Source organism: Pseudoliparis swirei, chromosome 4 (assembly GCF_029220125.1).
Source record: "Pseudoliparis swirei isolate HS2019 ecotype Mariana Trench chromosome 4, NWPU_hadal_v1, whole genome shotgun sequence".
NCBI classification, from domain to species: Eukaryota; Metazoa; Chordata; class Actinopteri; order Perciformes; family Liparidae; genus Pseudoliparis; species Pseudoliparis swirei.
The window spans coordinates 34,598,582-34,611,081 of NC_079391.1; the positions used below are offsets into that span (position 1 = coordinate 34,598,582).

Here is a 12,500-nt window from a genome sequence, read left to right on the forward strand (position 1 = left end):
GGACCCAGATAAAACTATTAAAACCTCATGAAATGGGGATGAGCTCCTCCTCCTCTTCTTCCTCCACAGGAAGGAGGAGGAGAAGGAGGAGGAGGAGGAGGAGCAGGAGGAGGAGTCTCATCTGACGTCGTTCTGTTTCTGCCTCTCTAAGACAGTTGTAGGGAGACTCATCCATCTTCATCTGCTCCTGTTATGGCCTCTGGAGGGGAACACACACACACTGACACACACACTGACACACACACCACTGACACACACACACACTCATGGGTTTTGCTGACCTGGTGATATTTTTGTTTAAAAAAATGTCCTCTTGCATTTAGGGAGGCAGAGTACCCCCCCCCCCCCCCTCCTCTCTCTATCTAATAATTTGATAACTCACAGCAGCAGCGTCATATTTCAGGAGCAGTTATGATTAAGAAAGACAAAAGAGTCACAAAACATTTATAAAGAGACACAAAACATTTATAAAGAGATACAAAACATTTATAAAGAGATACAAAACATTAATAAAGAGACACAAAACATTTATAAAGAGATACAAAACATTTATAAAGAGATACAAAACATTTCTAAAGAGACACAAAACATTTATAAAGAGATACAAAACATTTATAAAGAGACACAAAACATTTATAAAGAGATACAAAACATTATAAAGAGACACACAACATTTATAAAGAGACACAAAACATTTATAAAGAGACACAAAACATTTATAAAGAGACACAAAACATTTATAAAGAGATACAAAACGTTTATAAAGAGACACAAAACATTTATAAAGAGATACAAAACATTTATAAAGAGATACAAAACATTTATAAAGAGACACAAAACATTTATAAAGAGATACAAAACATTTATAAAGAGATACAAAACATTTATAAAGAGACACAAAACATTTAAAAAGAGACACAAAACATTTATAAAGAGATACAAAACATTTATAAAGAGATACATATCCATCCAACCCTCCATCCAGGAGCAGGAGGAGGAGGTGCAGCATAATGAGCTTTGTATCTTTGTATTTCCTGTTTCCTGTTTCCTGTGCCGCCGGTCACCCGTCTTCAGACAGACGTAAATAATTAATATAAGCACATTAATAACCAGCTGCCTAATTACCCAGGCTGCACTGCAGGCCGTCAGCGCTGCCCCATTGGCCCGTAGAGTCGTTAAGATGACATCACAGTCTTTAATGTGAAGGATTCACACGATGTCGAATAAACCTAAACATTAGAAATATTACACAACTAGAACGGGCACTCGGTAGAGCGCACACCTTCGCATATCACAAGATTGGGCATTGAATTATGAACATGTTGGCATTAGTTGCATGCCAATTGGATAAAAATTGACCGCGCTATGGTAAAAATAAGATTTTGTCATGACCTTGACCTTTGACCCGATCGATCCCAAAATCTAATCAAATGGTCCCCGGATAATAACCAATCATCCCACCAAATTTCATGCGATTCGGTTTAATACTTTTTTAGTTATGCGAGTAACACGCATACAAATAAATAAATAAATATATAAATAAATAAATACACGGCGATCAAAACATAACCTTCCGCATTTTCAATGCGAAGGTAATTAATAAATGAATGTATGGAAATTAATGAAAAACTATAGTGAGTGAAATAAAAATACTTTAATCAGGACTGAACCAACGCATCGGGAGGGGGGGGGGCAGTTGGTTTGTTTCACCTCAGGCGTCAGACCCCCCCAGCGGGCGTGGGACCCGGTCCTCCTCGGGGATCCGGTTCAGGTTCAGGTTGACGGTGTGAGTCCATCACAGCAGCAGCTGAAGACCTGAACATCTGAAGCCATGAGCCCAGCGATCAATACCCCATCTTAATGGCTCCGATCAATAGTCCTTCCCAACTCTGCAGCTGCTCCTCTCTAACGTTATTTCCCGTTAGCCGGTTACTTAGGGAGCATATTAGCTACCTCGGTGTAATGGTAGTGCGGCGGCTCATTGATCCGCCTCATTGTTCCTCCATCACACACTCAGATCGCCATTAACGGCTCGATAACAACCAGATGCTGCCGTCACCGTCTACAGGCTGCTTTACACGCAGAAGGTCCTGGGTTCCATGCCCAGTGGAGCCAGAACGATCTTAATGCAACTATGGTTGCATGTTTTAGGAATATTAATCAAGCAATTATGAACATAAGTTAATGGTCGTCTGGAGGTAATGTCTTCAAAGAGGTTCCATAGTGTAGTCGTCATCACGTCTGCTTTACACGCAGAAGGTCCTGTGTTCAATCCCCAGTGGAACCAGAAGTATCTTAATGCAACTATGGTTGCATGTTTTAGGAATATTAATCTAAGGAAGATGAACATATGTCCAACAACGTGAGCAGATGCTGTTGTGGCTCCTCGTCCTCCTTCAGACTGGGCGTGGGCTCCCTCTGGTGGCGGACAGTGAGTACTGATGCTCCTCCCCATTATCCTCTTGGAGGACATCTTTACGGCAGCCTGGTATCTTTACGGCAGCCCGTACACAACACAGAAACATGGCGGAGGCGCAGCAGCATGGCGGAGGCGCAGCAGCGTACCGGAGCGGAGGAAGTTCTACCGGAGCACCGGGAGGGCTCGGCGGCAGACAGCGGGGCCCCGGGAGCGGCCGCCCGGGACAAGCCCGTGTGCCTCCTCGTGCTCGGCATGGCGGGCTCCGGGAAGACCACCTTGGTTCAGGTGCGTCACTGCGCGCGACGAGGCTAATGCTAATGCTAACATGTGTCCACTGAAGGGATGTGATGTACGCTGAGAAGTACACACTAGCACCACATTGTACACACTCGAGTAGAGTACAAGTACCTCAAACTGAGTACTTGATTAATGTACTTACACACAATGAGATCATTGAGATTAAATAAAGTAACATTATGTAACAATTGTACCTTAAAATAACAGCTTGAAAAAAATTGTGCCGCTACAATGACTTAATGTGGAGATGTGCGTCTCCGCCATCGGGGGTCTGTGGGGAAATAACTCCGCTATGTAGGATTCTGGAGCCGCCCGCTCCGGGGCGGATGGACTAAGACCTGCTTTCTGGCAGTGATTACGCAATGTCTTATAGTGCCACTCCACGCTCGCAGCTCCAGTATAAGGGGAGCTTTTTTATGTAGCTTGTTGGTGTCAACAATATTGTGTTCGATCACACGTACTCCACATTCAAACATTTAGAAAACAACGTATATCGGCTGAAAACGCGATCGGTATTTCATCTAAACTAAATGTCATTCTGTTGGTTATGTTGTCTCATTCGCCCTTAGCAACTCAATCAAGGGGAAAAGGTACAATACGCTAAAAGGGGAATGGGCGGATCTGCGAATTCTGGTGTTAACTCTCTGCTCAAATGGTCGTAAAAGAAAAACAGTCGATATGCGGAAACCCAAATGTTATTATATTAAATCAAATTCAATGCATCTGAAGCCCCCAAAATGAACACATCCACTACAAACAATCAAACCCACTCAAAACGAAGTATAATCCCCGGATCCCGACAGTCCCAAAGTCTTTGCAGTCGACCAAAACAAAAGTAAATGACTGCACGCACCCCCCCCCCAAAAGCCGGCAAACAGCTGACCGACCAGGCGGAAACGTGGCGAGGCGCTGCGTTCAATCCCCGCCTCCTTCACCCTGGTCCGGTCGGTGCTGGCCCAGTTCAGTGTTCCTGCGCAGTCTTCTATTAGTGATCCCGCCCGTTGGTATACATCCAAAATAGAAACAGTCGCCGGATTGCTGCCGTTCTGAGTCCGCCGCCTGTCAGCGCGCTCCAAACAAAATAACCCTCGCGTCACCTCCCCCTCGTCACCTTTTATAACCCGTGACACGTACAAATAATAACAATAATAATAATAATTATAATACAGGACAACACATGATCTCAACTCAATACAAGTTTATGCGAGGCTGCGTCTATCGTAACTGGGTATTTACGACACTGAAGTAAACGTTAAATACCTCAAACTGAAGGGGCGCTAAAAGGGAAAAACTACATAATGGGGCTTTAAGAATAAACAGTGAATAACATTAGTTTATGAAATGTCATGGTTTCTATATATATATATATATACATACATATATATACATACATATATATGTATATATATATACATATGTATATATTATGTATGTATATATACATATGTGTGTATATATGTATATGTATCTACATATCTACATATAGGGCTGCAACAACGAATCGATAAAAATCGATTTTTAAAATAGTTGGCAACGAATTTCATTATCGATTCGTTGTGTCGCGCGATTATTACGGCGCTCAATAAGTCACGGAGTATTAAACAAAGTTGAGTTGAGCGCAGAGCGGCGCAGGAGAAACAAGAGCGGAGGGAGGAAAGGACGCTGCGTTGTGAGAGCCAATCAGCGCTGAGCTGCTCCTCTGTTGATGAATCTAATTGGCTGCTGCTGCTCTCGTGGCGCTGGATGCGGAAGTCCTTCACGTAGTCGGAGACATTCACGGAGCTGATTGCGCCTCCGGGTGACGTTATGACCCCAGACACCAGGGCGCTACATGTCACGACGTGTGGCATTTCCACAAGAGGATAACGTAGAAAACGTGGTTATTTATTCCGTGGCGAATGGCTGAAAATATTTTTACATGGAGAAAGCAGGGCTCCAGACTAACTTTTTTTACGAGGAGCACAGTGGCCCCTAACTTAAAATTTTAGGGGCGCAAGCAGAAAATTTAGGGGCGCACACTATAAATCGACTTGCAAAGTGTTCCCATCATTTTTACTGTATTACTGATAAATACACCCCCCCCCCCCCCCCCCCCCAGAACGCAATTTTCGGATATTAGTCAGTCGCGCTCAATTCCAGGATGCTTTATTTTCATTGGTTGCTGGATTGAATCTTACCCAGATACGGGTTGTTTTCTGACTGGCTATTGTGTAGCCCATTTCTTTGTTTTGATTGGCTGATAAGTGGCTCCTCACAGCAGAACTCCAGGGGAGCGCTTGATTCCTCCACGGTGAGGGCAGCGCGGCTCATGTTGGCGCGCTGCGGCACATTAAAACATTAAATAGCCAAGAGTTTTTTTCAGCGTGAGAAATACGATGTGTGGCGGGAGTGCGTGACGTAAGACCGAAATGCGTGCGTGACACTTGAGAGCCCTGAATTCGGCCTCCTCGGCGCACTGGTTAGCAGCCTCTTGTCTTCTAAATGGACTGGGAGTGGAGCTGCACTTTCATTGCACAGGTCACGGCACAGTTTATGTTTCAGACTGGCGTTGTTTGATCAGCGTGTCGTGTTTTAATTGTGTAGTGCAGGGCTCCAGACTGCGACCAAATGGTCGCATTTTGCGCCTAAAATTAGACACAGTGCGAGTAAATTTTTCATCAACTCGCGCATGCGCGACCAGTAAATTAGCAGATTTCTTTTTTTTGTTATTAAATATTTTTGTTGCGGTAATGCCTGAATGACTGGTTTGCTAACCGACATTAACTCCAGAAGAAGAAGAAAGGAGACGAAAACCGAAGAAGAAGAAGGCTGGCCTGTGTGTGAGCGGGGGGGGGGGGGGGGGGGCTAATGTGTGAAAAGAGGCGCACCGCAGCGGAGACGCAACGAGGGCGAGGGCCGCAGAGTGAGAGGTCAGAGGGGATCCTCACCACCGAGCGGCGTCCCCGTCCCCCGAGTTGAATCTCTGGGTCAACTCAGCCGACTCTCACATGTCTGCCCCTAGAGCCTGATGTTCACGGTAAACGCATTCCATCGGTAGCGCGCGAGGGTTTTGATAAAGTTAGCGGAAGGATCTAAGTGACAACATCCGGTTTTGCAAAGTTAGCGGAAAGAACCACGTGAAACAACATCCGTTTATCAAAATAAGTTGTCGAGAAATCATACACGAACATATAAAAGTAAACAATGAACTGATGTATCTTTATAAATCGTTTCTGAGATTTAGCTTAAATTATGCTAACATTCAAACATTTTTACTGGACCAAGGAAGAGTTTATAAAAATTAGTCAGTCTTTTGTATGTTAAGAAAAGTCCTGTATATAGATTTCCCCAAGAGTTCCAGGAAATGAATGATGCAGATGTGTTCCATACATATCTGAAATCCCCTACAATAGCAATCAAACAATTTTAATGTATCAATAAGGATATTTTTCAAAGTAAAAGTCCTAAATGTTTAAAGAAGTCGGTAATTTCTTTAATGTTTGAGTTGCTTTATATATGTATTTCCTCATAGTCCTCATAGCAATAATGCTACACAATAACTAGAATGCTTCAATCGACACCGTGATCGGTATTATCGGTGATCGGCAGATACTGATTTCAGTGATCGGTGATCGGCACCAAAAACCTGATCGGTGCATCTCTAGAAACCAACAAATGTTTTGATTGGCCACATCGAAGTGCAACATGCACATGCTCAAGGTATGTTTTCTCTTAAAATATGTTTAAACTCAATACAGTAACTTCTGAAGAGTTCTCTGTTGTGAATGTTTTGCAGTTCATGAAGGCAAATGTTGGAGTTTGACAGCGACACACCACCTGGACGGTACTCACTGAAAGAAATAGAGGTAGACTTCTACTTTACATTTATTAGCGTTTTATTCAGAAATCAGGATACAAGTAGACATCATGCATGGACCCCCCTCCGGCTGGTACCTAGAGTATTCAGACCAGAGAGAGTGTGTGCGTGCGTGCGTGCGTGCGTGCGCGCGCGCGCTGTGGTTGAATCCGGATATTAATTGTCAAAGCTGGACCTTATCTTATCTGCGCTCAGTAGTTGTCTCTGTGGCTCTCCTGTTCATGTGAGCATGAGTGTTGCTTTGTTCTATTCAAATCTAGGGTGAGCGTTGGTGCATAAAGTTCTTTCGTGTGTCACTGTTATCTCCTTTGATCAGTTCAGGTGCCGGAATGCCCTGCTGATGTTTCAAACCTTCCACAGTGATTTTCCACATAACATTTAAAATAAATAATAAATAAATATACACTTTTATTAATCCCCAAGGGGAAATTAGTTCTCTGCATTTAACCCATCCTTAGTTATTAAGGAGCAGTGGGCTGCGGTGAAGCGCCCGGGAAGCAACTGGGGGTTCAGTGCCTTGCTCAAGGACACTTCGACTTGCAGCTAATGGGGAGAGCGGGGATCGAACCCACGACCTTGCGGTTGAGGGACGGCCCTCTTACCCCACTGAGCTAAAGCAAACAATACTAGGCTATGCTAAGCTATAATATATATTCTTTACACAAACAGGCATAAGATTGTATATTGTCAAATTATTTATCAGTAATACAGTAAAAATGATGGGAAAACTTTGCAAGTCGATTTATAGTGTGTCAGAGTTTTTCCTGCAGAGAAAATTTGGGCGCGCGCCTAAGCCGTTTTCCCGAGTGCCTAAGGCAAAAAAAAGTCTGCGAAAATTACAGAGTGGCGGGTGGAGATTTCACCCTGTTATAATGGTAGGGGAAACACTGGAGTTGATAAGCGTGTCTTCTTGTCTGATCAATACATAACTGTGAGGTGCGTGAATGGACAGATCGGCCAGCTGCTGATCACTCACTCAACAGCTCGACCTGCATGAATAGACGGTGCGCGCATAGCGCGCAAACATTTTTTTTGGGGAGCACCGAAGACCCATTTTGACCCAGGAAAAATCCTGTGTGCGCCCCTAAATTTTCTGCTTGCGCCCCTAACATTTTAAGTTAGGGGCCACTGTGCTCCTAGTAAAAAAAGTTAGTCTGGAGCCCTGGTGTAGTGCCAGTCTTATCAGCACATTTCGTGTTCCCCGCATGTTGTGGGAATCGACAGCAGAATGTACAGTTCATTGAGTTGCTCTCCCTGAAATACCTCAGCCAGGTGAACTCGCGCAGCCACTCATCGCGAAAGCTGAATTTCCTGCATTTTTTTCGCCACGACCGTTTCCTCACAATCTGAGTCGGACTCATTCTCGGGATTTGTCTTCTCTATATCATTAGGTTTAGGAAGAAAGTACGAACTGATAGTCCGCTTCGCCATAGTCCATTGTTTACAGGAGACACCGCTATGTCAAATCTTTGGATTCGTGCGATAACCCCCAAGACCCGCCTCTTTTCACACATTAGCCTATAACCGTGGTCACCCCCCCCCCCCCCCCCCCCGCTCTCACACACAGGCCAGCCTTCTTCTTCTTCTGTTTTCGTCTCCTTTCTTCTTCTTCTGGAGTTAATGTCGGTTAGCAAACCAGTCATTCAGGCATTACCGCTAACTATAATGGGCTGAAGTGTAGAACAAGTTTGTCAGCAACAAAAATATTTAATAACAACAACAACAAAAATCTGCTAATTTACTGGTCACGCATGCGCGAGTTGATGAAAAATTTACTCGCACTGTGTCTAATTTTAGGCGCAAAATGCGACCATTTGGTCGTAGTCTGGAGCCCTGGAAAGGCAACAGAGATAAGCCACGCCCCCTCACCGTATTAGGCGTTTAACCCATAAATAGCCAACTCAGGAGAGTAAACCGCTGTCAGTCTGTTTGTGACGGGTTCATCCACATGCTGACCAGTGAACAGGGTTCATCCTCATGACCAATGAACAGGTTCATCCACATGACCAATGAACAGGTTCATCCACATGACCAATGAACAGGTTCATCCTCATGACCAATGAACAGGTTCATCCACATGACCAATGAACAGGTTCATCCTCATGACCAGTGAACAGGTTCATCCTCATGACCAATGAACAGGTTCATCCTCATGACCAATGAACAGGTTCATCCACATGACCAATGAACAGGTTCATCCTCATGACCAGTGAACAGGTTCATCCACATGACCAATGAACAGGTTCATCCACATGACCAATGAACAGGTTCATCCTCATGACCAGTGAACAGGTTCATCCTCATGACCAGTGAACAGGTTCATCCACATGACCAATGAACAGGTTCATCCACATGACCAATGAACAGGTTCATCCACATGACCAATGAACAGGTTCATCCACACGACCAGTGAACAGGTTCATCCACATGACCAATGAACAGGTTCATACACATGCTGACCAGTGAACAGGTTCATCCTCATGACCAATGAACAGGTTCATCCACATGACCAATGAACAGGTTCATCCACATGACCAATGAACAGGTTCATCCACATGACCAATGAACAGGTTCATCCACATGACCAATGAACAGGTTCATCCTCATGACCAATGAACAGGTTCATCACCATGGTGACCAGTGAACAGGTTCATCCACATGACCAGTGAACAGGTTCATCCACATGCTGACCAGTGAACAGGTTCATCACCATGGTGACCAGTGAACAGGTTCATCACCATGCTGACCAGTGGGTCTCCAGGACCTTTCCATGACTTTAAACCAAATTTCCATGATTAAACATTTAATGAAAACTCTGTGTATAAATGAACAAGTGAGAAGATGTAGTATTTAAACTAACAATGAGAATTCCAAAGCATATAGTATATATACCGTGTAAATTAACATTTGAATAAAACAAATTTTCATTACTTTTCCAAACATTTGGGGATTTAATTTTTTTCAATTACTTTTCTAGGCCTGCTAATAGCCATTTAAAAATTCCATGACTTTTCCAGGTTTTCCATGACCGTACGGACCCTGTTTTGAATAAAGGGTTGAAAATTACAGTGTTTTTGTTTTTTTATCCGATTAATCGATTAATCGATAAAATAATCAACAGATTAATCGATTATCAAAATAATCGTTAGTTGCAGCCCTATATACATATATATATATATATGTGTATATATACATATGTATATATACATATGTATGTATATATACACATATGTATATATGTATTAGGGCTGGGCAACGATAAACATTTTTAATCGCATGATTTCTCTGATTAATCACGATTAATCGCATTTTTATACGCAAAATCCAATAATTAATTCAAAAGTAGTGTATAGCGCACTTCTATTTTAAATGTTGCTGAGATTAAACATCTCTCTTGTTCTGCCTGTTTTGTGATATACATGCCTAAAAGGTGCCTAATATTTCTAGACTGAAATAATATCGGCATTATAATTATTATAACTGAGGATTTTTTAGTTGCCTATTTTGTGGAGCCCCTCAGGACTTGGTGCCCTACGCACAGCGCGTAGTGCGCTATGGGAGCGGCGGCGCTGGGAGTTTATACCACAAACAACAATGAACTAGTAGAGGCGGCAAGGTGCTCCGTGTTGCCAGGTTGGAGATGGTGAAGTATCGTACCAAAGGCTCAACATGGTTGTATTTGGAGGATAATTATCGTGTATCTGGCAACCCTGAGATCGGTCGACCAATGACTGCTCTCTATTCTGTCAGCTCACGCAAGAAGGTGGAACGTAAGGGAGATACCATTTCCAAAACTTGTAAGGGGTAAATACTAGTTTGTGAAAACCCAGAGAAACACAAATATCCGACGAAGCAAAATCCTGACGTTTTTGGAATCCCTGCCGGACGCATTTTGTAGGTCTCAAAAGCAGGACGTGTCCGGGGAAAGAGGACGTCTGGTCCCCCTCACTAACCGGCCTGCAGTAGCTCTCCACTTCGCTGTGGCGTTGGTTCGCTTCTCTTGGTTGATCTCCTCCCTGCAGCTCGTCTGCCGAAGCCTCGCTCCACTGTGTGTTTGTTGTATGATTCGCTGTAGGGCTGCAACTAACGATTATTTTGATAATCGATTAATCGGTTGATTATTCTATCGATTAATCGATTAATCGGATAAAAAAACAAAAAAACTTTAATTTTCAACCCTTTATTCAAAACAGGGTCCGTACGGTCATGGAAAACCTGGAAAAGTCATGGAATTTTTAAATGGCTATTAGCAGGCCTAGAAAAGTAATTGAAAAAAATAAAATCCCAAAATACTTGGAAAAGTAATGCAAATGTGTTTTATTCCAATTTTAATTTACACGGTATATATACGGTATGCTTTGGAATTCTCATTGTTAGTTTAAATACTACATCTTCTCACTTTGTCACGTAGACAGAGTTTTCACAAAATGTTTAATCATGGAAATTTGGTTTAAAGTCATGGAAAGGTCCTGGAGACCCACTGGTCACCATGGTGATGAACCTGTTCACTGGTCACCATGGTGATGAACCGTCACAAACAGACTGACAGCTTTCCTCTCCTGAGCAGTGGTCCCCATGTGGCCCCCTGAACAATATCAGAGACGCGTTCCGATTTATTATTTTGTTCACCTGGCCCGCTGCCGTTGAGATTGCAGTGAGACGCGGAAAAAATGTGAAGTGGTGCTCTTCACAATAAAACATCTTTGATGGACGTGTCGCGTCTCGGCCAATCAGCGTTCAGATGTCCACAGCGTTTGGGAAGTTAGGTTAGCTTGGATGTTAGTCCGCTACATCTGCTGCCGTCACGTTGCACGGTGTATCGATACTAACAAAGTACCCGTACGTTAAAAACGATGTGATTTAGCATATTTTTAGTCTCGATACTTCATTAAAAGAGCGATCAGAGCGCACGCGCTGCTCCGCTCCGTTAAATGTTGTCTGCACGCGCAGCGCAGCGCACACGGCGAGTCGTGGTTTATCTCCGTTGCCTTTCTCCATGGAAAAATATTTTCCGCTATCCGCCACGGAATAAATAACCACGTTTTCTACGTTATACTCTTGTGGAAATGCCACACGTCGTGACATGTAGCGCCCTGGTGTCTGGGGTCATGACGTCACCGGGCGCACTTAGCTCCGTGAATGTCTCCGACTACGTGAAGGACTTCCGCATCCAGCGCCACGTGAGCAGCAGCAGCCAATTAGATTCATCAACAGAGGAGCAGCTCAGCGCTGATTGGCTCTCACAACGCAGCATTATGCTCTCTGCTCCCCCTCCGCTGCGCTCTTGTTTCTCCTGCGCCGCTCTGCGCTCAACTCAACTTTTTTTATACTCCGTGACTTATTGAGCACCGTAATAATCGCGCGACACAACGAATCGATAATGAAATTCGTTGCCAACTATTTTGATAATCGATTTTTATCGATTTTATCGATTCGTTGTTGCAGCCCTAATTCGCTGGCATCAACGGTGTGTTTAGCATTTAAATGATATTTAAGACTGGAAGTACTCCGGTGAGAAGACAATTCATCTTGGCAGTGTTACATATGACTTTGTTTCTGTCGACTCCGCCGTCTTTAAGAACTTTAAATTGAAAATGGCCATTTAAAATCTCCGTACTCTTCTCCATGTTTGTTAAACCGCGAATGACTTTCTTTTCCGGTTCCGCAGCAATCAGTAGCAGACTTTTACAAAATAAAAGCCTGTGAGCAACACACTTTTACAATAATAAAATAAATAATAAAACCTGCGTTAACGCGCGATAAAATAATTGTCTGCGTTAACGCAAGATTAACGCGTTAACGTGCCTACCCCTAATATGTATATGTAATATACACTACCGTTCAAAAGTTTGGGATCATCCAGACAATTTCGTGTCTTCCATGAAAACTCACTTATTTATCAAATGAATTGAAAATTTCATAGAACAT

General features: G+C 43.4%; 1 protein-coding gene and 1 non-coding gene across 3 annotated transcripts in view; both read left to right on the plus strand.

Moving 5' to 3' along the window:
• Nucleotides 1-2,214: 2,214 nt before the first annotated feature.
• Nucleotides 2,215-2,287, plus strand: trnav-uac (transfer RNA valine (anticodon UAC)). The gene has a single exon. It is a non-coding gene; the product is annotated as a tRNA-Val (tRNA).
• A 254-nt stretch (nt 2,288-2,541) lies between these two features.
• The window catches only part of gpn1 (GPN-loop GTPase 1), a 51,299-nt gene continuing 41,340 nt past the window's right edge, over nt 2,542-12,500 (plus strand). Inside the window, exon 1 of one of the 2 annotated variants that reach the window (XM_056411952.1) lies at nt 2,542-2,704. In XM_056411952.1, coding sequence (XP_056267927.1) covers nt 2,543-2,704 — 162 coding nt within the window. In that variant the 5' untranslated portion in view covers nt 2,542. The remainder of the gene's footprint in view (nt 2,705-12,500) is intronic. The other variant, XM_056411953.1, reaches the window with a different exon arrangement.